The sequence below is a fragment of the Archocentrus centrarchus genome, chromosome 2 (assembly GCF_007364275.1).
Source record: "Archocentrus centrarchus isolate MPI-CPG fArcCen1 chromosome 2, fArcCen1, whole genome shotgun sequence".
In the NCBI taxonomy this organism is placed as follows: Eukaryota; Metazoa; Chordata; class Actinopteri; order Cichliformes; family Cichlidae; genus Archocentrus; species Archocentrus centrarchus.
The window spans coordinates 20,288,614-20,314,179 of record NC_044347.1 but is presented as its reverse complement, the minus strand read 5'-3'; the positions used below and the strand labels follow the sequence as shown (position 1 = coordinate 20,314,179).

Here is a 25,566-nt window from a genome sequence, read left to right as displayed (position 1 = left end):
GTTTGGGAGAATCCATTGAAATTCAAACCCTCCTAAAAAGTCACACTCACAGGTTTCCATTAACATGGATCGGAGGCTCTGATGCAGCAGAGCTATAAATCTCAGCTAGAACCTGACAACTACTTCAAAAGCTCTTTCATCAAATTGTGACATCATGATTTTCTGATGTTTCCAGGAAGGTTCTTGGTTCTGGAGTGACGGCACATTTACGCCTTTTTCTAACTGCTGTCCTGGAGAGCCAAACAACCATGGTGGCGAGCAGCACTGCATCCAAATGAATCATTCAGGTCAAAGAGCACATCTATATTTGCTGATTAAAGACATGAAAGAAGTGGAAAACATAGATGCCGATGTTTGATGTAGAGATAAAAAGTGCTGGGATGATGCTGAGTGTCGGTCCACTCGTCCATCCGTCTGTGTGATGGTGATCTGGTGATTCCTCAGCTGAGCCAGTGACAGGAAGAAGCTTCCAGCAGCTCATTGCTTCCATGTTAGTGTGTGAATCATCAGCCTCATATAGAACTTTATTTCTTCTACATCACTGGAACTCTTCTTAAGGAAGAACTGATTCTGATTTCTCTGTGAGTGCAGAGGTTACCATTAAACTATTAAAGTAAGTAATCAGTTAAGTATTACAGTGATCAAGTACTGTATGCATGTCTAAAAAAGGTTCAGTTTCCCCTCAAAGCTATGTTATAATGTTTCTAGCTCACAGAGTCACTGAAGGGTTGCTGAGTGCTCAACCTACCTCAGCTGTCTTCTCCTGGAGCAAAGCCACCTTGGCCAGCAAGCTGTGGCAATAACCCGCCCCAGGGTGAAGATCATCACACACCCTACCATACAGGTAGACTGCTTCTTTTAGCTGCTCATGGGCCTGATCCAGCAGACCTGCAATCAGAATCACACAAATTAAATGTTTATTTTTCAAATCAATTCACACTGCTAAAAATCACTAGCAGTCTGGTGACCTACCCTTCTCAATAGAGGTCTGTGCAGCGTGATATGCTTTTGAGGCATTCACAGTTGGCATCTGAACATACTTAACAGGGAGAATGTTGAGGATGTCATCTGGATCAACAGGAACTTTGTTTTGGTTGTCAAAGTAATAGTCTCTCAGTCTCAACTAGTGTGGACCAGGGTTATTATAGTTAACGAAAACGAACGAAATAACGAAAACTGAAATTGAAAAAACATTGTCGTTAACTGAAATAAATAAAAACTATAATTAAAAGGAAAAAACGATAACTAATTAAAACTGAATTGTGAGTTTACAAAACTAACTAAAACTAACTGAAATAATCGATAAACTTACTTTCATTTACTTGTTTTTTTGGGGGGTTTTTTAAGCCTTGTGGATTGATATGAAATCATTGTTTCCGCTCTCCGAGTTTAAGCTGGGAGCGCCACAGGACAACTGTGTGAGTGCGCATGTGCGTGCGCTCACCGCGCTGGTCCGCAAAGTAATGGCTGCGGTCTGCCGAGTCCCGTATGGAGGTTCTTTGAGTACAAACACCTGCATACGACCACAAGGTAATTAACACACACAATCCAGCTACACAAGCATAAATGCGGACATGAGGTCGGCAACTTCTGTAGGTTGTGTACAGAGGCCGCAAAGACCCTGCAAGTCTAATCAGCGAGCATCTAACCAAGCTAGCTCCAAAACAGAAGCAGCTTCAGGTGGTGAGAACATCAGGATGCAGCTGGATTTGAGCTTTGACTCCTTCAAAGAGTTTGTTTTTGTTTAACACCACATGTAGGCGTTATTAATCTGCTGCACTGATGCTGAAGTTTATTGTGGAGTTTATTGTAGAATTTATTGAGTTTGGGAGTTCATGTTTTTCTTTGTTTCTCCCTGGTTATGCTCATGTGTGTCCTTAATATTACACAAATTTAGCATGTCTTGTGAACAGTTGGTTGTTGACTATATTTCTTTAAACTGTATCTTTTGTCAGGACACAGGATTTAAAAAGTGCTTTTTCAAGAGCTAATTCTGCAACTTAAACTACATAATATGTCTTACACTTGGACGGACTCATTTAAACAGGCCAATTTAATACTAAATGCATATTTGGGGTGTCTGTTACCTGTACGCCAGTCTTTAAACAGAACTCTCTGAGCAAGGAGAGTTTCTGGAGGCCGCAGAGCTCCACCAGGTGGTTTGGACCAGAGCTGTTCCACAAAAAAAAAAAAAAAAAAAAAAAAAAAGGGGCAAAGGAAGGGGTTGTCCTTATATCGACCCTCTATTACATAAACATGGTGAGAACCAACAAAAGCCATGTCCTCACCCCAGGCTGTCAGAGACGTTCTAGGTTTCAGCAGCATCCTGGCAGACCAGATTCCACAGCTCAGCCCCTGTGAGCGCTTTCAGATGCCCCAGACCCTCGGCCACGCCGTCTTGACTACTTCTTCGTCTCCTCTCCTACAGAAGTGGGTGAGAAGTGGGGGACCAGTAGGCAGCTGGGTGAAGGCCTGAACCAGCTCTGGCCTCAATCTACAGAGGCCATGAGGGAAGCTCCAACCTTCTTGTATACATCCCTTCTTGTTCTCATCCTCTTCACAGCTTTTATTACTCTCCTCTTCTCCAGTTTAATAAAGGACCTCATGTTTTTGGTTAAATGTGTTTGGTTACTGTAGTAATGCCACAGCTGTGAGGAAACACACTTGGAGGCAGGGGCGGGCTAAGGTTTAAATTCAGCCCGGGAGCTTGGTTTGGAAAGGCCTTTTATCCAATCGTACAACGGAGCAGCAAAAGGGGAAAAAGTTAAACCCCCCTCCCCTTAGCTGGTGTCTCACTCTTCACCTCTCCTAATAATGTGCTGGCTGGGCTGCAGTGTTAATTTTGACAGCAAATTTTGATTTAGTTTACATTTTTGTCTTTTGACAAAAATGTAATTTTGTTTTAGTCATAACTTAGTCATGTGAATAGTTTTAGTTTTAGTCGACGAAATATCGTAAGAATATAGTCGACTAAATCTACAGTCGATTTAGTCGACTAAAATATAAAGGGTGTAAAATTTAAATGCTTTTTCTTCAGTTCCCTTGAATTAGTCATTATACACACTTACATTAAATTAAACATTTATTAAAAGTTATGCAATATTATTAATAATGTTAACATTAGCGTTTCACCTGCTTCCCACACACCTGATCATTAACACCACCTTACTGAGATAATACGAGCGTTTTACAGCAGGACGCTCTGAAAGGTACAGGGCAGTGTTCAGGACTAAGATTAGGAAAGGCTAATCCACCGCGGTGTGGAGATTTTCTCTAAACACAAACGCTAAACTGGGAAAAACACTTTACCCTGCATGACATTAAAATGCTGACCTTTGCATGGAGATCTGGGTGACTGGTTCGCGGAAGTCACTTAAGATTTGTCGTGTTTTTACCCGAGATAGTCGCCCTACATAGTTTACACATCAAGCATTTTCGTCTCGTTTTCATTCGTTGACAAAAGTGTCAATTGATTTCGTCATCGGTTATATCGTTTTGGGTAGTTTTTATTTAGTTATCGTCTCCTTTTCGTCATGAAAAAAAGGGCCATTAACGAAAACTATGACGAAAATATAGTAGCCCCTCCTGATGAAAAAAGAGCCAGCTCTTAGAGCCGACCATCACTGTCTGCACTTGCGGCCGCGCGAGCACTGCTGAGCTTAACTGGGTTAAAAATAAATAAATAAATAAATAATTCTGATCACCGGCCAGTTCGGCCTGGAAACGACCGGCCGTTCGGGAAACCTCCCGAACCTCCCGATGGCCACCCCGCCCCTGCTTGGAGGCCTGAATTCTCTTCATCCGATGTGCAATTTATTTACAAGTGCTGTTTACAAGGCAGGTCAGGCTGGTGATATGACCAAACAAAAACAAACTTAAAACTGTTCAGAAGAACTCAAAAATTAACTAAACCAAAGAAACCCAAAGGCTAGGCCCATATTGGGCCCTCACCAACACACTAGGCCTGTTATGCCACCCTCTCTCACTGTCAGGAGCATTGACCCGGGCCTATAAAACCTAAGCCCCTCCCCCAGAATAAACCACATGAGAATTCACCAATTAACTCTTTCAATTAGTCATTTCTCTACCTACGAGCAAAAAAACCATCCCAATCACCTCTTCTAAAGCTTTGGCACAAGATCGTCAATACATTAGTTTGTTTACAGTGAATCAAAGACTACTTCACAAGAAAAGAGTGGTAAATTCCCCCTCTGCATTCTTACATTCCTGAACCATGAAATAATTGCCAAAAGATAATTATTTTACACATGTGAGTTTTTTTAGGCTGTAGAGGTCTCAGAAACTAACATAAGCCCATGTATGAAATATTCTACACTTGGCATTAAGGGATTTAGAGCTCTTGTACAGATATTTTCTCTATGCTGGAAATTTTCATGCTGCTGCTGGACGCAGTATGAATTCACTGTCTGTCCACAAGAGGGCGCCAAACTGATGGCTCAGTTACTTGTGGGCCGTCTGTAAGTGAACAAAAAATCTCCAGGGGTGAAAATATTTATTAAATCCAGCACGTTTGTATGAATATTTTAATGTTTGGGAGGGTTGTAAAACTTTTGAAATGTTTATTAAGACATTTGTGGCTCCACCTTTATGTCCATGTTTTTAATGTATTTATCTTTATATGTTTATTATGTTTTGTTATGTTATGCATTGTTTTCACTTTAGATGTTCAGTACTGCTCTATTAATGTGATAGTCATAACTGACTGTGTTGCATTTATTACTGTAAACACACAATCCTCTGGACACTAAACTGCCTTTGTTTGTTTGTCTTTATTATTTTAGCTGATGTGCGGCTCAAATTAAAAAATAGCTTCAGTTAAAGGGTTAGGCTTCCTTTTAATTTGAACTATTTTAACCCCCAAACATCAGCTCACAGGTCCACTCTAAGTGCTTCCACTTTGCTTGAATGTAGAACAAACTTTACTGCACTGAAGGAGCACTGTGAGTTGCCTATGATATCACCACCATGCCTTAAGTGCCATATAGTTCAGATGCTATTGTGAGAGCATTATTCAGGAACTATCATATATCAGGCTTTTCTCGCCATTCAGGTCATGTGAAATGCACTGAATGTTTGCTGGTTAAAGTCCAGAATATGGGAACAGGTTTAGTGCAAACGGACAAACTGGTGTTAATCATTTTTCTGTTTTGGCTGCAGGGATTGTTTGGAACAACTGGATTTTTCTTCTGGATTTTTCATTTGAATTGATCAAAAAAAATTTCCAAAATAATTCAAAGTCAAGTCAAAGTAAGCGAGTGAATCTGTGTCTGTCAGTCTGAAGTGATTTATTGTGCATGTGTGCGTTTCTTGGATATTCCCATTGCCACACAAACATGTTAGAAAATTGTTCTGCAGACTCTGTTGTGCTTTAAAGGTCCCTCTTATAATTACCCTCTGCAGAATTTAACTAAACCACAAGGGGGCAGCATTTTATCATTTTGGTGCTCCTGTTTAACTTTTTTTTTCATATATTTTAATCTACCCTCATTTCCTCAAGAAGCTTATTGCCTTCTGTCTGGGATTTTTGCTGAAAGATTACACTGATCCACTGCATCATCTAGTGGTAGATATTGGTACTGCACAACAGTGCAGCCCAGCCTTAACTTAAGTTGATGTGTAACACACAGATTCTTGGACTAAAAAACAGCCTCAGTCGTGGGCAAACAATGACAACCAGTAAAATTCTAAGATATTCCCACTGATCTGTGACCTGACTAATAAAGATATTTATTAGTCAGGTCACAGATCAGTGGGAAACAATCCCAGCTGCAATATGCATCACATAAAAGTTTAGGAATAAAACAGTCCAGTGTCCCAACATGTAAAAGGAATAAAAGACACAAAGGCCAGGGCCAACAGTGCCACAATCAGCTACACTACACACAGTGACTACTTCGACAGGAAGTAGCAGTCGTCCTCGCAGACCCACCTGGATGTATGAAGCATTCACCTCAGTCTCAGCTTGCAAACTGTGCCTTTAGGCTGCAGCATGTGGTAGGCCCTGGCCTGCAGCAAGAGACAGAAAATAGAACCACATATTCAACTGCATCTTAATTACACAATTCACAGGACAGCAGCAAACTCTCCACTAATGATGTTATGTCTTGTACTGAAGCCCAGAGGCCTGCGCTGAGCAAAAGGGGACGTGTCCAAATGAAGCCTGTGTCCCGTTTTCTGAAATCATGTGACTGCTTCATTATGTGGAGTTGCTGACAAAGACGTGGGAAATATAGGAAGTGTTCTGGGTGACCTGAGTCTGATCCGCTGTTATAGCAGCATAATCAGAATCACCTGGATCCTGTACACATTAGAACTTCAGTTTCTGCACCCCTGTTTCTTCAGTCTTCTGTGAGAGTGTTTTCCACGGCTGTGGACGTTATACCGAAAATGTATCGCCTTTTTTATTCATGAATAAAAATTAATAAAGGACCTCCACCTCCACCCAAGCACTTCCTGTAACTGTTTATCCACAAACACACCACACACTGTCTCTATACTATACTGTATACAGTGTTTTAAAGTGTATGTGTATTGATATATATATATTTTTAGATAGTGTTTGCTATTTAATTTCAGCCTTCTCCTGTACCTTAGCTGCTGTAATGCAAATGTCCCCATCATGGGATCATTAAAGTTTTATCTTATCTTATATTTTATTAATATACCACAATCAGCATAGATTTATTTCATCTTGCTTTACAATACCGCAAGTGGAGCTTTGGACAGAATTGCATAATTATGCTAAAAGATCCAGCAGCCACCAGAACAGCAGGAATGCTGTACGTCAAACGTCCAGCAGATGTCAGCACTCCTGAATGAGCTGTTAAACGGGGCCTCATCGTACCATCACTAGTGGAAGGTTCCAAATCTTTTTATAGTGAGGGGAGATTTGGAGCTCAATATGTGAGTAAGAATGCAGAGGGGGAATTTACCACTCTTTTTTTGTGAAGTAGTCTTTGATACACTGTAAACAAACTAATGTATTTAAAGCTTTGGAAGAGGTGATTGGGATGGTTTGTTTGCTCGTAAGTAGAAAAATCACTAATTGAAAGAGTTAATTGGTGAATTCTCATGTGGTTTATTCTGAGGGAGGGGCTTAGGTTTTATAAGCCTGGGTCAATGCTCCTGACAGTGAGAGAGGCCTAGTGTGTTTGTGAGGACCCAATAGCCATGGGCCTAGCCTTTGGTTTAGTTAATTTTTGAGTTATTTTGAACAGTTTTAGAGGGTCGATATAAGGACAACCCCTTCCTTTCCCCCTTTTTTTTTTTTTTTGTGGAACAGCTCTGGTCCAAACCACCTGGTGGAGCTCTGCGGCCTCCAGAAACTCTCCTTGCTCAGAGAGTTCTGTTCAAAGACTGGCGTACAGGTAACAGACACCCCAAATATGAATTTAGTATTAAATTGGCCTGTTTAAATGAGTCCGTCCAAGTGTAAGACATATTATGTACTTGAAGATGCAGAATTAGCTCCTGAAAATAAATTGAAGGGTAGGCCACCAGACTAGCTGCTCCAGATTGCTAGTGATTTTTAGCAATGTGAATTGATTTGAAAAATAAACATTTAATTTGTGTGATTATGATTGCAGGTCTGCTGAATCAGGCCCATAAGATGTGATGATCTTCACCCTGAGGCGGGTTATTGCCACAGCTTGCTGGCCAAGGTGGCTTTCCTCCAGGAGAAGACAGCTGAGGTAGGCTGAACACTCAGCAACCCTTCAGTGACTCTGTGAGCTAGAAACATTATAACATAGCTTTGAGGGGAAACTGAACCTTTTTTAGACATGCATGCAGTACTTGATTACTGTAATACTTAACTGATTACTTACTTTAATAGTTTAATGCTTTCTTTACTACTTTATTACTTTAACACTTAATACTTAAATACCTAATTCTTTAATGCTTTAATACTTTAATGCTTCAAGACTTTAATACTTTTTTTACTTTAATACTTCAATACTTTCATACTATATAAAATAAGTATTAAAAGTATGAATGTAATCGAGTATTTTTTTAAAGTAATCGAGCACTTTAGAAAGTAATCGAGTACTTTTGAAAGTAATCGAGTATTTTTGCAAGTAATCGAGTATTTTTACGAGTAATCGAGTATTTTTGCAAGTAATCGAGTATTTTTGCAAGTAATCGAGTATTTTTGAAAGTAATCGAGTATTTTTGAAAGTAATCGAGTATTTTTGCGAGTAATGGAGTATTTTTGCAAGTAATCGAGTATTTTTGCAAGTAATCGAGTATTTTTGCGAGTAATCGAGTATTTTTGGAAGTAATCGAGTATTTTTGGAAGTAATCGAGTATTTTTGAAAGTAATCGAGTATTTTTGAAAGTAATCGAGTATTTTTGCGAGTAATCGAGTATTTTTGAAAGTAATCGAGTATTTTTGCGAGTAATCGAGTATTTTTGCGAGTAATCGAGTATTTTTGCGAGTAATCGAGTATTTTTGCGAGTAATGGAGTATTTTTGCGAGTAATCGAGTATTTTTGCAAGTAATCGAGTATTTTTGGAAGTAATCGAGTATTTTTGAAAGTAATCGAGTATTTTTGCGAGTAATCGAGTATTTTTGAAAGTAATCGAGTATTTTTGCGAGTAATTGAGTATTTTTACGAGTAATTGAGTATTTTTACGAGTAATCGAGTATTTTTGCAAGTAATCGAGTATTTTTGCGAGTAATCGAGTATTTTTGCGAGTAATCGAGTATTTTTGAAAGTAATCGAGTATTTTTGCGAGTAATGGAGTATTTTGCAAGTAATCGAGTATTTTTGCAAGTAATCGAGTATTTTTGCGAGTAATGGAGTATTTTTGCGAGTAATCGAGTAATTTTACGAGTAATCGAGTATTTTTGCAAGTAATCGAGTATGTTTGCGAGTAATCGAGTATTTTTACGAGTAATCGAGTATTTTTGCGAGTAATCGAGTATTTTTGCAAGTAATCGAGTATTTTTGCAAGTAATCGAGTATTGTCTGAGGTAATCGAGTATTGTCTGAGGTAATCGAGTATTTTTGCGAGTAATCGAGTATTTTTGCGAGTAATCGAGTATTTTTGCAAGTAATCGAGTATTGTCTGAGGTAATCGAGTATTGTCTGAGGTAATCGAGTATTTTTGCAAGTAATCGAGTATTTTTGAAAGTAATCGAGTATTTTTGAAAGTAATCGAGTATTTTTGAATATTTTATTCCTTTATCACTTTATTACTTTAATACTTTAATGCTTTTTTAATAAATACTAAATACCTAATTCTTTAATGCTTTAATAATTAATACTTTAATGCTTTAATACTTAATACTTTAATGCTTCAAGACTTTAATACTTTTTTTACTTTAATACTTCAATACTTTCATACTATATAAAATAAGTATTAAAAGTATGAAAGTAATCGAGTACTTTAGAAAGTAATCGAGTACTTTAGAAAGTAATCGAGTACTTTTGAAAGTAATCGAGTACTTTTGAAAGTAATCGAGTATTTTTGCGAGTAATCGAGTATTTTTGCGAGTAATCGAGTATTTTTGAAAGTAATCGAGTATTTTTGCGAGTAATCGAGTATTTTTGAAAGTAATCGAGTATTTTTACGAGTAATCGAGTATTTTTGCGAGTAATCGAGTATTTTTGCGAGTAATCGAGTATTTTTGCAAGTAATCGAGTATTTTTGCAAGTAATCGAGTATTTTTGCGAGTAATCGAGTATTTTTGAAAGTAATCGAGTATTTTTGCGAGTAATTGAGTATTTTTGCAAGTAATCGAGTATTTTTGAAAGTAATCGAGTATTTTTGCGAGTAATCGAGTATTTTTGCGAGTAATCGAGTATTTTTGCGAGTAATCGAGTATTTTTGAGAGTAATCGAGTATTTTTGAAAGTAATCGAGTATTTTTGCAAGTAATCGAGTATTTTTGCAAGTAATCGAGTATTGTCTGAGGTAATCGAGTATTGTCTGAGGTAATCGAGTATTGTCTGAGGTAATCGAGTATTTTTGCGAGTAATCGAGTATTTTTGCGAGTAATCGAGTATTTTTGCGAGTAATCGAGTATTGTCTGAGGTAATCGAGTATTGTCTGAGGTAATCGAGTATTTTTGCAAGTAATCGAGTATTTTTGAAAGTAATCGAGTATTTTTGAATATTTTATTCCTTTATCACTTTATTACTTTAATACTTTAATGCTTTTTTAATACTTAATACTAAATACCTAATTCTTTAATGCTTTAATAATTAATACTTTAATGCTTTAATACTTAATACTTTAATGCTTCAAGACTTTAATACTTTTTTTACTTTAATACTTCAATACTTTCATACTATATAAAATAAGTATTAAAAGTATGAAAGTAATCGAGTACTTTAGAAAGTAATCGAGTACTTTAGAAAGTAATCGAGTACTTTTGAAAGTAATCGAGTACTTTTGAAAGTAATCGAGTATTTTTGCGAGTAATCGAGTATTTTTGCAAGTAATCGAGTATTTTTGAAAGTAATCGAGTATTTTTGAATATTTTATTCCTTTATCACTTTATTACTTTAATACTTTAATGCTTTTTTAATACTTAATACTAAATACCTAATTCTTTAATGCTTTAATACTTAATACTTTAATGCTTCAAGACTTTAATACTTTTTTTACTTTAATACTTCAATACTTTAATACTATATAAAATAAGTATTAAAAGTATGAATGTAATCGAGTACTTTAGAAAGTAATCGAGTACTTTAGAAAGTAATCGAGTACTTTAGAAAGTAATCGAGTATTTTTGCAAGTAATCGAGTATTGTCTGGGGTAATCGAGTATTTTTGCAAGTAATCGAGTATTTTTGCAAGTAATCGAGTATTTTTGAAAGTAATCGAGTATTTTTGAAGGTAATCGAGTATTTTTGAATATTTTATTCCTTTATCACTTTATTACTTTAATACTTTAATGCTTTTTTAATACTTAATTACTTTAACACTTTTACTTTGATACTGCTTACTTTAATACTTACTTTAATAGTTTGATGCTTTCTTTACTACTTACTTTAGCACTTTATTACCTTAATACTTTAATGCCTATTTTAATACTTGATTACTTTAACACTTTATTCCTTTAGCACTTTTTTAGTATAAGACTTTAATGCTTATTTTAACACTTGATTACTTGATTACTTTAACACTTTATTACTTTAACACTTTAATACGTAATGCTTATTGTAATAATTTCTTTACTGCTTACTTTATTCCTTTAATGCTTATTTTAATACTTGATTACTTTATCATTTTAATACTTTCCTGCTTACTTTAATACTTTCTTTACCATGTACTTTATTACTTCAACACTTTATTGCTTTTGCACTTTTTTAATATAAGACTTTAATGCTTATTTTAATACTTGATTACTTTATTAGTTGATTACTTTATTACTTTTTTACTATGTATTTTCTTTACTACTTTTATACTTATTACTTACTTTAATACTTTAAGCACGTTCAATAGTAATATTGAACGTAATATAATAGTAATATAATAGTAACATAGTTTAATCCAGGTGTAATTGTATATTCTTTTGGTTAAGTGGAATAAATGCACTGTTCACAATAATGAAAGGAACAAAGAAAAAAAAAGTAAAGCTTCAAGTCAAACATCTGGGTTATTGATCTGGTCAGTTCATTAGCAGAGGGGGTTGTTAGTCAGTTACAGCTGCTTTGGTGTTTAATGAAATTAACAGTAGGTGCACTAGAGGCTACAATGAGACAATCCTCAAAATGGGGATGGTTTTACAGGTGGATGCCACTGACATTTATTCCTTCCTCATCTTTTCTGTTTTTATTTGGTGTTTTTTTCCACTAGTTTTGCATTTGGCTAGGGTCAGTGTCACTTGTAGCATGAAGCAATACCTGGACCCTACAGAGGTTGCACAGGCAGTCCAACTCCTCCAAGATGGCACATCAATATGTCTCCCAGCACAGTCTCAAGAGCATGGAGGAGATTCTAGAGGACAGGAGAGCTCTAGGAGAGCTGGACAGGGCTATAGAAGGTCCTTAATCCATCAGCAGAATCGGTATCTGCTCCTTTGTGCAAGGAGGAACAGGATGAGCACTGCCAGAGCTACAAAATGACCTCCAGCAGGCCACTGGTATGAAAATCTCTGACCAAACAATCAAACAGACTTCATGAGGGTGGCCTGAGGGTCCGACATCCTCTAGTGTCTGTCCTCACTGCTGTGGAGGCTGATTGACATTTGCCATTGAATACGAGAATTGGCAGGTCTATCGCTGGTGCCCCATGCTTTTCACAGATGACAGCAGGTTCACCCTGAGCACACGTCTTTGGGGTGTTTTAAAAGTTTTAAAAACAATACTTGTATTTAAAATTCTTAGTTTGTCCAATTACTTTTGAGCCTCTGAAACGCCTTGAATTTAAGTCTGTGTTTCAATCACATCTTGATTGTTTGTACACCAGTACAGTGGTTTTTCAATTACAGTTCCTAACTTATCTGGTATAGACATTAAACTAAAATGGATAAACTCTGTAATAGGAACACTGTTTCTAAACCTGGCATTTCTGTACATTTCTTCTGGTGTGTGTGTTCTGCTGGATAGCTTTGTGCCATTTCTCTTGGAAAAAAACCACCAAAACAAAACAACAACAAAAAAAAAACCACCTCACAAATTAATCTAAGAAGAATCTGTTCAATTTTAGAAAGCTCAATATGTTTTTGAACATCTGAATAATAACCACCCAATGAAACCAAATGTGTTTTTGATTTTTAAATACATTAAACTTAGACACTAGTTTTTAGAGAATTTTAATTTTCATATTTGTGTACGTGAAACCAAACTGAGGTGTTTTTAAATCCTGTGGCATTGTATTTAGCCTATTTCAATATTTTTCTGATGTAGAAGCCCACTTATGATGTGATTGTGTTTTCACAGTGATAGGTTCCAGGAGAACAAGCAGAAACACCTGGAACCTAAAGGCTGCAGTGGCAAAAGAGCTGGGACTTAAACTTCCTAACGTTGCTTCCGTGACGGTGAATGAAGGAGGGAAAAGTTCAGCTCAAGAAACCTGTGGGAAGGAACCTGAAGGTGGAGGAAACGATGAGATGCAGTCGAGCTCAGGTGAACTAAATGGAAGGATGGACATCACTGCAAGCCCTTCGGCGCTTAGAAGTGAAGTGACGTGGGCAGATGTTTCAAAGTCAGTTGCAGCCAGCGGAACAGGAGGCAAAGCCACAGCTATAAATGGAGTAGGAGATGGCACCAGTGCCAATCGAAGAGCTGAAAAATGAACACAAAGCTAATGAAGAGTTGTAATCGAGTTTTCCAAAGTCACTGCTGTAAAATTAGAACCTCTTCCAGTATTTCCTGATGTAATTTGATCTAATGAACAAGGACAGAATGAGATTATAGAGAGTGGGAGGATGAAGATTTTACCTTAATACTGACTCTGTAAGAGGATTGAAACTTTTCTCTTTTTTTTCTTCTCAATAATCAACTTTTTACCATAGTATATTAAAGTGTCTTCAGTTACTCTTTTTGACACTTGCATGACTAAAGATGATACACAGATATTAAGGGGGAATTTACCACTCTTTTCTTGTGAAGTAGTCTTTGATACACTGTAAACAAACTAATGTATTTACGATCTTGTGCCAAAGCTTTAGAAGAGGTAATTGGGATGGTTTGTTTGCTCATAGGTAGAGAAATCACTAATTGAAAGAGTTAACTGTTGAATTCTCGTGTGGTTTATTCTGGGGGAGGGGCTTAGGTTTGGTAAGCCTGGGTCAATGCTCCTGACAGACGGTGGCATAACAGGCAGAGTGTGTTGGTGAGGGCCCAATAGTAGTGATGGCGAGCTGAAGCTTTGAAGCTTTCCATTCACTCAGCGAACCCATGGGTCGAAGCTTCTTGGTGCTTCATTTACTCTACTGCGCCATCAAGAGGACAGTAACTGTAAAACAGGTGATTATAATCACAAAGTGGCTTTAGTGTGTGAAGCCTTGAACAGAATAAATGAATGAATGAATTGTATGATGGCAATAAATAAATCCTGAAATAATTAATATGGTGTCTGTCTTTATGATGCAATGTTGGGGTAAAGAGGGAAAGTGGAAATAAACTGGGGAGAGGGTTGTGATGTGAATGTGATTGTGTTACTTGGTTTGTAACTGCTCATGACACAACGGACATTTTATTTATTCATTTTTATTTATTCATATTCATTCTTATTTAGAAATAAAAGCTACAGTAGCTACAAGCAACTACAGTGCTGGGCTTCAGGCAGGTTCTTTTGTTAGAGATGATCTCGTCTGCTTTAGAAAATATCCTTTATCTTTGCTTCCCAATAATCTAGGGGGTTCTCCAATCTGCCAACGTTTGGTTCAGCCAGGTTTGGACCTCCACCGTTGCCTCTGCAGTGACATTTTGGGTCCTCGTCTACAGGATTGTGGTGTCCAAACGATGCCACAGTTTGCTACCTAAGACAAACAGGCTGTAAGTGACAAGGTACATAACAAGTACATAAATGCAATGACATAATTAGAATGTATCCATTTACCTTGAGTCACAGGCTGAGAAGCTTCTGATATGTGCGGTTGTGATGATGAGGAAGAGGCGTAGTTACGTATGACAGCAGCACATTCAGAAATGAGCCTCTTCTCTGCATCTGCTGCTTTATTGGGGCTAAAGAAGCCTATCTTTTTAAACCTGGGATCAAGCAGTGTTGCCAGTGACATGACACTCATTGGTTGTAAAGCAGAGAGCTTCTCCCTTAACTGACTCCTCAGACTATCAGCCATTGCTGTGCTCTCTGGAGTCTGGACCATTCCCAGGTCTTCCTCCTCCAGTGCATGGTGCAGCATTGATAAAAGGGGAATGACCTTTGATCCTGAAACTCTCTTCTCCTCTGACAGCTCAACTGTGGCATCATTAAATGGGGACAGCACTTTTAAACAGTCTGCAATAATGTCATATTGTTCTGATGAAAGTGGGGTGATGTCAGGATGTAGGCCTGCCAAAGCTGCTCCTAGAGGTTCTCTGAGGTCATAAACATGTTGGAGCATGTTGTACGTGCTGTTCCAACATGTATCCGCTTCTTGGATTAGCTTCAGTGATGGCCGGCCCATTGGCTCCTGCACCTGTGTCAGCCTCTCCTATAAAATTAGCCAAGAAAAAGTGATTAATTCAAGTGTCACTGCAGCAGCGACATTTAATAAAATGGCACCATTTATACTAGGGATGCGCCGATCCAATATTCAGTATCGGTATCGGTCTGATCCTGACCTAAATTACTGGATCGGATATCGGAAAGAAATAAAAGATGCAATCTGATCCGATCCACCTAATGTGAGCGTTTCCCTCACATTAGCTGTATTACAGTTCGCCATTGTCTTCTTCTTCTTGTGGGTTTGCGGTTGACCAAACTAGCTTAGAGCTGTATTACCGCCACCTACTGGAATGGAGTGGGGATGAGGAGTTCGTAAAAGTCCGTCTGCACAAGCGCAAAGAGGCGGAGCCGGTGCCGGAGATAGTGAGCTCAGATGGAGTGGAAGGAAATATTTTTCTAAATTAAGCTTTTCCCCCTGTAACCACCATTAAACCTTTACTGGGAAACAGCTGGAGGTCCTTCATCAACCACCTGATCAGTAGGTGAAGAAAAGAGAACTTTGTAGCTGCTCCATCCACCCTGTTTGTGTCACACAGGGAAAAACTGCAGTATGGAAGTTAAATAATAAGTGTGTGTGCTGCTGCTTAAGCCTTTAGGTTTCTGCGTGTTCGTTTATCGAACAGGAATGACACAAAACAAACAGAATAAGGAGTCCAATTATTAAATTTAATAAAACCATTTCAAACAGTTCAGATATCTGGGCAGTGGCGGCTGGTGCTAAAAAAACTGAGGGGGGCGCACACAAACAAACAAATGAAAAACAAACAAAACAAATCTTAAAAAATAGCACTATATGAACATGAATTTTGCCCTCCTTTCCTTCTGCCCTGCAAATTTCTCAATTACATTCTTGTTAAAGTCAGTCATCTCTGTGACTAGTCTTTTCTCCATTGACAACATGGCCAATGCATTCAGCCTGTCCTGAGTCATTGAGTTTCTCAGAAAAGTCTTGATTCTTTTCAGAGTTGAAAAGCACCTTTCAGCTTCTGCTGTGGTCATGGGTGTGGTGATGAGGATCTTCAAGAGCGTGACAGTTTCTGAAAAGACTTCTTCTAGATTGTTTTCCATAAACAGCTGGAGTAGGCCCACAGCACCACAACAGGCTTTGAACTCTTCCTTGCTGTAGATGAGAGTAAGCTCTGTCTTCAGCTTACCTCGATTGAGCACTGGATAGGCTTTTAAGGTGTTGCTCAGTGCATCTTCAGGAAATGCTGTGTTGTATTGTTCAAATCTGTCCCCCTGCAGGAGTGTGGCACTAACAAGGTGGTTTGTGAAAGAAAAGCGCTCCCTGGTGTGTCCCAGTATGATATCACAGACCTTAAGAGAGAAGGACAAACATGAAGATTATGATTTTATAATCACATTTTTCATTCTAAATATGAAATGTTATTTTGTCCTTTCTATTAAGTCATAGAAAGAAGGAACACATTTTATTTATAAACTTACTGATTTTAATAACATTTGCTGCCATTTTTTAAGGCTGTGTTATGAAATGTGTTACAGCATTTTTGTGGGACAAGATTATACAAAATTCAGTAACCAAATGTTTTATTCCCCATTACCCATAAACTTCAGTACAACTTAAATAATAAAATATCTTGCTGACAAACATTACATCAACATACCTACACAGCATAGACACAACTAAAGGTATTTCTAACTACAACGCACATCTTCCTAATATATTAAATAACACTACTATAAACCAGTGTAACAGTGATTTTCCGACGCTTCTTCACTGGCTGACTACTACCTACACTGCTTTGTCCAACCATGGAGTGGAGAGAATTTCTGCCAAAGAGAAATACTTGCAATATTATAATAATGAAGAAGAAGAAGAAGAAAAAGAAAAATCAGCTATTTAAACAATTACCTGATCTTTTGAATGTCCTGCTGGAACTGTTGGATGCTCTCCTGGATACAGACTGAATCTATGACCTTCTTCTGGAGTTTGGCATAGAGAAGGTCCACATGAGGCATGATATGGTGGAAAAGTTGCAGAAAGAACTTAAAATCCTGATCCTCCAGTAGCATGGCAAATGCTCCAGCATCTCTGACGGTAATGGGGTCAAAGTCACCAGAGTCTTGTATGCTTTGGAAACAGCGGATGAGGTCCTCTCTGTGCTCAAACACGGTATTGATGGCACGGCTGTGAAAGTTCCATCTGACATTGCTGGATGCTGGTAGTCTGTGGGCCACAACTTTATCAAGAACGCTTGTGCGCTTGGATGATCTGGAAAAAAAGCTGGAAAATCCACTAAGGTTAGAAAAAAAAATTCTAACTTTGGTTATGTGAGAAGTGGCCTGTTGCATTATTAGATTGAGCTGATGAGCATAGCAGTGGATGTAGTGGGCATTTGGGTACACATCTTGTATCTTCTTCTGAACACCTGCAGTGGCACCTCGCATCACGCTGGCTCCATCATATGCCTGACAGATTAGCTTAGCCTTTTGATCCTCAGGAAGAATAGTTGCAAGACGTTCTTTTAGGGCTGTAGCAATGGAATCAGCTGTAGCCGACTGCAGAGGGATAAACTCAAAAAACCTTTCCTGCACAGTGTTTTTGGCATCGATATAGCGTAGTACAAGCACAAGCTGGCACTGCGTAGCAACATCCACAGTCTCGTCTGCCTGGATAGAAAGAAAATCACTGCTCTGTGCTTCTTTGATTATATGCTCCTTCAGAACAGAAAACATACAGTCCAGTAGCTCATTCTGCACAGTTTTCGAAGTTCCCTTAAACACAGTAGCATTCTCAAGGTGCTCTTTTAGTACTCCATCAAGAGAAGCAACAAAATCAACCAACCCACGAAAGATCCCGGGATTTTCAGAGCTCTTACTTTCGTCATGACCACACAAGGCCAGCTCAAAGGCTCCACAAAACTTAACACAGTCTATTATTCTAGAAAGGATGTGCCGATTTTTTGTCACCTCTTCATTGTGCCTTCTAACAGCAATCCTGTAGCCTTCATCTAGCTGTTGAGCAATGCTAAGTTTCCCCCAAAAACTTAGCTTCATTGCATTGTCTAGGTGGCTGCGGCTGTTTTCGTGCCGTTTGCATTTTTCTGAAAGATGTTTTAAGTCTCTTACCCCAGTTGTTGTCCACATTGCCTCCGTGCCAGAACTTTGAAATAGCAAACACGGAAAGCAGTAAAAGGCATTGCTTACATCACATCCAGCTAGCCAACTCCGCTTGTCATAAGAAGAGCTGGAAAAAGCCCGCGTGTAGGATCGTCCACGATCACTTGCCTGCTGCTGAATTTGTAAATTGGGACGATCCGGTCCAAGCTCCTTTATCCTGTTTTTTTCTTCAAGTGAACGCTTTGTAAAAGCATTTTTTTGTAAAGACAAAACAGAATTTTCTCTCATTTTGAAACTACTCCACTTTGCAAACGTAAACGTGAATGACCTAACGAACTGCAGCTGCGCTAATGAGTCGAATCGGGGATTGTCCAATCACACAATGTTTTAAAAAAAATTAGCCAGTACTGACACTCTACCAGTAATGACACAACAGAATGGGTGTGTCCGGGACGCAGAGCGCTGCGCCCTGTGGAAAACCTTAAATAACCAATCAAAAGTCAGCCTCAGATCACCTGCTTGCCAAAAGTTGATGCGCCTACATACACTCTCATTAGAACGGCGCCCTGCACATAGGATAGGAAGTGTGCACAATGTGAGCAATTAAATAGAATTATGTATTTACTATTTTAATAAATTCTAACATGTCTATTGGACACACAGTATGAATAAATACATTTCTAAGTATTTTGCAGTTCAGAAATCATTTATTATCTAAACAATTTAAAGGGGGCGGCGCCCAAGCGCCCCCTACTGGCCAGCCGCCACTGGACCAGAGAGTGTAGATGAAGAGGAGCAGACTCAGCAGGTGAGTTATGCAGGTGAGCGGTCGTCCTTTGGAGACTGCAAACAGGGAAACATTAGTGATGTTCCATCTGATACTAAAGCCTCGAGGTCTGTGTGGAGCAAAGGGGGCGTTTTCACATCAAGTCTGTGTGGAGGTCCGAATCGTTTTTCACAATTTCACGTTATAAAAGCCAAACGAGGCGCCGTTTCCTGAAATCACGTGACTGCTTCTTCACACCTGAACTCAAAGATTAAGAAGTGTGGCCCAATGTTTTTGTTTAGAGCAAGAACAAATCTAATGCTGAGTGAAGAGTTTCAGTGCTTTCAGCTTCCAGGTCATACAGATGTTTGACTGCAGCTGTTAATGCTTCCAAGGCTCTGTGCTGTTTGTGTGTATGTGTGTGTGTGTGTGTGTGTGGTCTGCATCAGTCCTGCTGACTCTTTCTATGGGAGCTAATCTTCATATACACAGTTTGGGAGAATCCATTGAAATTCAAACCCTCCTAAAAAGTCACACTCACAGGTTTCCATTAACATGGATCGGAGGCTCTGAGGCAGCAGAGCTATAAATGTCAGCTAGAACCTGACAACTACTTCAAAAGCTCTTTCATCAAATTGTGACATCATGATTTTCTGATGTTTCCAGGAAGGTTCTTGGTTCTGGAGTGACGGCACATTTACGCCTTTTTCTAACTGCTGTCCTGGAGAGCCAAACAACCATGGTGGCGAGCAGCACTGCATCCTAATGAATCACTGAGGTCAAAGAGCACATCTATATTTGCTGATTAAAGATATAAAAGAAGTGGAAAACATAGATGCCGATGTTTGATGTAGAGATAAAAAGTGCTGGGATGATGCTGAGTGTCGGTCCACTCGTCCATCCGTCTGTGTGATGGTGATCTGGTGATTCCTCAGCTGAGCCAGTGACAGGAAGAAGCTTCCAGCAGCTCATTGCTTCCATGTTAGTGTGTGAATCATCAGCCTCATATAGAACTTTATTTCTTCTACATCACTGGAACTCTTCTTAAGGAAGAACTGATTTTGATTTCTCTGTGAGTGCAGAGGTTACCATTAAACTATTAAAGTAAGTAATCAGTTAAGTATTACAGTAATCAAGTACTGTATGAATGTCTAAAAAAGGTTCAGTTTCCCCTCAAAGCTATGTTATAATGTTTCTAGCTCACAGAGTCACTGAAGGGTTGCTGAGTGCTCAGCCTACCTCAGCTGTCTTCTCCTGGAGCAAAGCCACCTTGGCCAGCAAGCTGTGGCAATAACCCGCCCCAGGGTGAAGATCATCACACACCCTACCATACAGGTAGACTGCTTCTTTTAGCTGCTCATGGGCCTGATCCAGCAGACCTGCAATCAGAATCACACAAATTAAATGTTTATTTTTCAAATCAATTCACACTGCTAAAAATCACTAGCAGTCTGGTGACCTACCCTTCTCAATAGAGGTCTGTGCAGCGTGATATGCTTTTGAGGCATTCACAGTTGGCATGTGAACATGCTTAACAGGGAGAATGTTGAGGATGTCATCTGGATCAACAGGAACTTTGCTTTGGTTGTCAAAGTAATAGTCTCTCAGTCTCAACTAGTGTGGACACAGGATTTAAAAAGTGCTTTTTCAAGAGCTAATTCTGCAACTTAAACTACATAATATGTCTTACACTTGGACGGACTCATTTAAACAGGCCAATTTAATACTAAATGCATATTTGGGGTGTCTGTTACCTGTACGCCAGTCTTTAAACAGAACTCTCTGAGCAAGGAGAGTTTCTGGAGGCCGCAGAGCTCCACCAGGTGGTTTGGACCAGAGCTGTTCCACAAAAAAAAAAAAAAAAAAAAAAAAGGGGCAAAGGAAGGGGTTGTCCTTATATCGACCCTCTATCACATAACAAACATGGTGAGAACCAACAAAAGCCATGTCCTCACCCCAGGCTGTCAGAGACGTTCTAGGTTTCAGCAGCATCCTGGCAGACCAGATTCCACAGCTCAGCCCCTGTGAGCGCTTTCAGATGCCCCAGACCCTCGGCCACGCCGTCTTGACTACTTCTTCGTCTCCTCTCCTACAGAAGTGGGGGACCAGTAGGCAGCTGGGTGAAGGCCTGAACCAGCTCTGGCCTCAATCTACAGAGGCCATGAGGGAAGCTCCAACCTTCTTGTATACATCCCTTCTTGTTCTCATCCTCTTCACAGCTTTTTTTACTCTCCTCTTCTCCAGTTTAATAAAGGACCTCATGTTTTTGGTTAAATGTGTTTGGTTACTGTAGTAATGCCACAGTGATGTCGGTGATGTCGGTGATGTCGGGGATGCTGCTGTAGGTGCAGCAGCCCAAGCAGCATCCCCTAGAAGTTGCTATATGACGCCATCACCTAATGTGCATAATTGATTATTTGCATGTAGTTGCAATCAAGGCTGTCGGGGGAAAGGAATATCATCTTTGGAGACTAAAAGGCCAGTGAAACACATAGAAAGTAGTGGACAGAGTTTTCTACTTGCATTTTTCAGATGCTCAGTACAAATGTTATCCATACCACATGCCTTATTGTCTTTCAGTGTCATGATTGCATTATGTATTTCTTGAGGGGAGACAATCACATTCTCATTACTATGTATGTCACCCGCCACATAAGCGTTACTTTTGACACAATTAAACAGCTCAGTGTAGTGTTCCTGCCGTAACTGAGTAATTTCTTTTACATCTCTGACACCATCAATAGTAGTTGGAAGTGATGTTTTGCAATTATTTATTTTCTTAATTTCTAGTCCTAGACATTATTTTTTAACTTTCTTGCAAGAGTCAGACCTCATAGTGTTTTTGTTTCTCTTTATAAATCTTAAAGCATATTTAAAATTTGCATTTGCCTGTTTTTTAATACTCAAACAAAGGGGCATGTCTATGTTTACCCAAATCAACCCATGCTTTAAGAGCCCTTCTGGACCCTCCATGAAGCTTTCCTACATAGTCATTCCAGCCTGGCTTGATACCATGTGAGCTGGTTTTATACAGAGGCTTACTTGAGGTAAGAAGGGGCGTCACAGCATTCTCATACATAGTGCATAACTCAGCGCTATGTTGAGGATTCTTACAGCTCATATCATGGCATGAGATGGCTTCTTTTGGTAAACCAGCTGACAAAAAGTAAAGAAAAAGAGACAAAAAGTAAAGAAAAAACACCCTAAATATGTTTAGAACTACTAGGGCTGGGGAATATGGACCAAAATAATATCTCAAAATTTTTTTATCTGAATGGCAATATAAGAAATATATCTTGATATTTTTTTCTTCCCAAAGGTATAAACAAAAAGGTACTTCTGAGTCAAAGCTACATGTCCCAAATGTCACACAGACACTTTTATTAACATTCAGCTGTAGATGTGCATGAGGGATTGCTGAAAAATAAACCACTGGCATATTTAAATAATAATGCTCCTCAAATAAATTAATGCTTTTTTCCTTCATAAGAAAAGACTAACAGCTGTGCTATTAAAATGTAAACAGAAAAGATACAGAGCAAAAACAGCTAAAGGCTGACTTATTCTTTAAAAAGACAGTCTGCAGTGAAGTAGACTTCACCAAAAGTGCTTCCTCCTGTGTAAGATAACAAAACATGTAAACAGACTGAATGAACAAACTTCCATCCTTCAGTCAGCAGGATTTCCGCTAGCTCAGTAAATCCATAGACATATACACTGACGTATCACAGAAACGGGGCCCACCCACTCAATGTGGCGTCGTATCCACTAGGCTAGTGACAATGCCCCCCCCCAAATTTTGACATACACCTACTGGAGGTAGAACTAAACCCAACCATGTTTTTCCTCATCTCTGATGTCTTCCCTATACGAAATGGATTCTTGGCCAAAAATATTTTACTGCCAAGATGGTTAAATTGATAGATATTGTTATATACCCAAAACTAAAAAAGAACTCAAGTACAGCCTGTCCATATGGGGTTAACCCCCAAAACTGATGTAGATTAATAACATAAGGCCTGAGAGCTTTCAGAATAGACATGTATGTAGTCAGGACTTTGCTTTACCCACTAGAAAAAACTGGATGGAAATATCTTAAAGTATGGTAGATAGAGACCTTGGAACACATACCTAAAATAGGCAAACATGGAAAAAATATATCTATGCAAAATGTTTTTATTTACTTTGTAATTGCTTTGCCAGGGTTTGTCATAGAAACATATATGATGGCTTGTTGGAAAGATGAGGTTGTGCTGAATCCATCAATACATATGTAAATATGGCCTGCATAATCAGGGTGTTAGGTCACTTAATGTATGAAGTGCCCCAACTGAAAAGTATTGACAAAATTGAGTCTTCAGTCCCAAGTTTTATTATGTCGCATGTATTGTCATATAACACAGTAGGCTTGTTGAATTAATGTGCTTATTTTCTAAATCCAGCAATACCAAATATGTAAATATACTATGCATAGTCATTTAAAAATATGTGATCTGTCCCAAATGAAAGAATATACTGCATTTCATTGCAATATAGTAGACTGTACTAGTAAAATCAGCAGAGGTAAGAGAGTAGGACAGAAAACCACAAGAGATTATAACAGTTTGGCCTTGATGGGCCTTTTTAATAAAACTATAACTTAACTACACACAGTATAAATCAGGAGCAGAACTCCATGCATGTCAAGCCCAGTGCATTTGCTGATCTCACTGCAATTGCCGTCCTTACAGTAAGGACAGGGATTTTCACGGGGTCTCTGCTTTAACAGGCTATTAATTCAGACGGTATAGGTTGTTGGTTAGACTGTAATTGAGCTAGAACATTATCGATAGCATCAAAAACATCAAATGTATCATGACTGGGTGTCTGATTTTGAGGGGGTTCAATAGGGTTATCTCATGTATTATCAACACGGGGAGAGTTGGGGGTCCAATAGTTGTAGCCAGTTGAAAGAGTTCACAGCATCAATAACAGGAGTCAAAGAGATGATTTCAGGATTGGATTGACTGGCGTTCTCTCTATTTTCACCCTCTAACAAGGCTAAAGCTGCATTTAAATCTCTAAAATAATCATTACTAGACATTTTATTGTTCAATAAAATCCAGTTTAAAAAAAACAAAAAACTTATTTTATTAAGGTCAATAACTCTGACACAACTGTAAATGTTTTATTAAGGTTAATAATTCTAACACAGGTGTAAATGTTTTACAAAAGAACCCTAGTGTATAGGCCCCTGCACCTCCTCTCATTTCTCCACGTCCTTCTGCGTATTGGTATGCGAGCTCCAATAACACCTTTACCTCCTGAAAGACAGATTTTTTTAAATTAATAAAACAAACATAGTAAACATACTCACCTATTTTTAATAACTTATGTGACAAAATTTGGGGCAGGGTTGTCACTTCTGTCAACTGTGAGATGTTTTCCTATTGAGGTTGCACCACGGAGATTCTATCTTTGGCTTTCCACTAGCTTGCTGCCCTTAGAAGCTGAGCCCAGTCCTGTTACTGAGGGGACAAAGGTCTTTGAAAGTGAAGATAGAGGTCTAACTCAAATATGTCTGAAATGGTTTAAAAAGTTTCTTATTTTTAAAGCATTTTGTTTTTTTTGTCTGAAAAACAAAAATACCAAAAAAAAAAAAAAAAAAACCCTCAAAAAACCCCAAAACATACCAATATCCGCCTCCCCAATCAATCCAGCATCTGAAGAAAAAAAAAAAGTTCTATGACCCTCTTATTCATCAAGACATGCCGTGAAAAAAAAACAAAAAAAAAACTTACTGACATCTGTATCTGAAATGGAGCCCATGAGCGTGTGATCTAACACAAAAGTTAAAAAAAAAAATGTAGAAAGTATTTTTTAAATGACCTACAACCTAAAAACAGAGTTTGATATACCTGTATAAACCATGTCTTTACAAAAATCCTAGCGACCGTCCAAGAGTCACATTTAGAGGAACAAACTAACAACATATTTACACTGAGGCTCTTTATAGGTTTGTGTGTTTGACAGTTAGCTTTTACACCCAAATGGCAGATTTTATCATTCTTCTTTCTAAGGCAGGTCTGTGATCTATAATAACCTATATATATATATATATATATATATATATATATATATATATATATATATATATATATTTTTTTTTTTTTTTTTTTTTTTTGAGTTATGAGGCTGGAACTATACATACAAAGGGGAAATAAGCGTAACTTACCTTAACTAAAGTTGCCAATCACTTGTTTTACACGGTTGCCAGAACAAACAGACTCAAGAACAGGTTCTTCGTCAGAGCAATCACCACCCTGAACTCTCACACTCACCCACCGTAACTGTGCAACACCCACATCTCTGTGCAATATTAGATTATTCATACTGAACAATATCTAACATTCCTATATTGTGTAATATCCAGTATTCATTCACTAGTGCAATATTCATTCGCCAAGTGCAATATTCATCATCTTCATTATTATTATATGTATACACTTATTTACTTTTCTTACAATGTACAGATGCACCAATGTATGTATATATTTTTTATACATTCTATTTTTTGTATATTTTATACATT

The 25,566-nt window shown here is 38.3% G+C and overlaps 1 protein-coding gene and 2 long non-coding RNA genes across 4 annotated transcripts; 1 reads left to right on the top strand and 2 right to left on the bottom strand.

Annotated features, from left to right (window-relative positions):
• Positions 1–7,174: 7,174 nt before the first annotated feature.
• LOC115793244 (uncharacterized) lies at positions 7,175–13,983 on the top strand. The gene is made up of 3 exons (XR_004021098.1): positions 7,175–7,388; positions 7,608–7,712; positions 12,916–13,983. It is a non-coding gene; the product is annotated as an uncharacterized LOC115793244 (long non-coding RNA).
• A 342-nt stretch (positions 13,984–14,325) lies between these two features.
• LOC115793113 (uncharacterized) lies at positions 14,326–20,340 on the bottom strand. Its single transcript, XM_030747890.1, has 3 exons — positions 20,235–20,340; positions 14,540–15,134; positions 14,326–14,459 (listed from the first exon to the last, which is right to left on the bottom strand). The coding sequence occupies exons 2-3, from the start codon at positions 15,105–15,107 to the stop codon at positions 14,419–14,421; spliced, it is 609 nt and encodes a 202-aa protein (XP_030603750.1). The 5' UTR covers positions 15,108–15,134; positions 20,235–20,340; the 3' UTR covers positions 14,326–14,418.
• A 2,996-nt stretch (positions 20,341–23,336) lies between these two features.
• LOC115793234 (uncharacterized) lies at positions 23,337–25,352 on the bottom strand. Of its 2 annotated transcripts, none has more exons than XR_004021096.1 (4): positions 25,210–25,352; positions 24,776–24,814; positions 24,668–24,697; positions 23,337–24,502 (listed from the first exon to the last, which is right to left on the bottom strand). It is a non-coding gene; the product is annotated as an uncharacterized LOC115793234 (long non-coding RNA). The 2 variants fall into 2 exon arrangements; XR_004021097.1 differs by having other exon boundaries at positions 23,337–24,298; positions 24,780–24,814.
• Between the last annotated feature and the right edge of the window lie 214 nt (positions 25,353–25,566).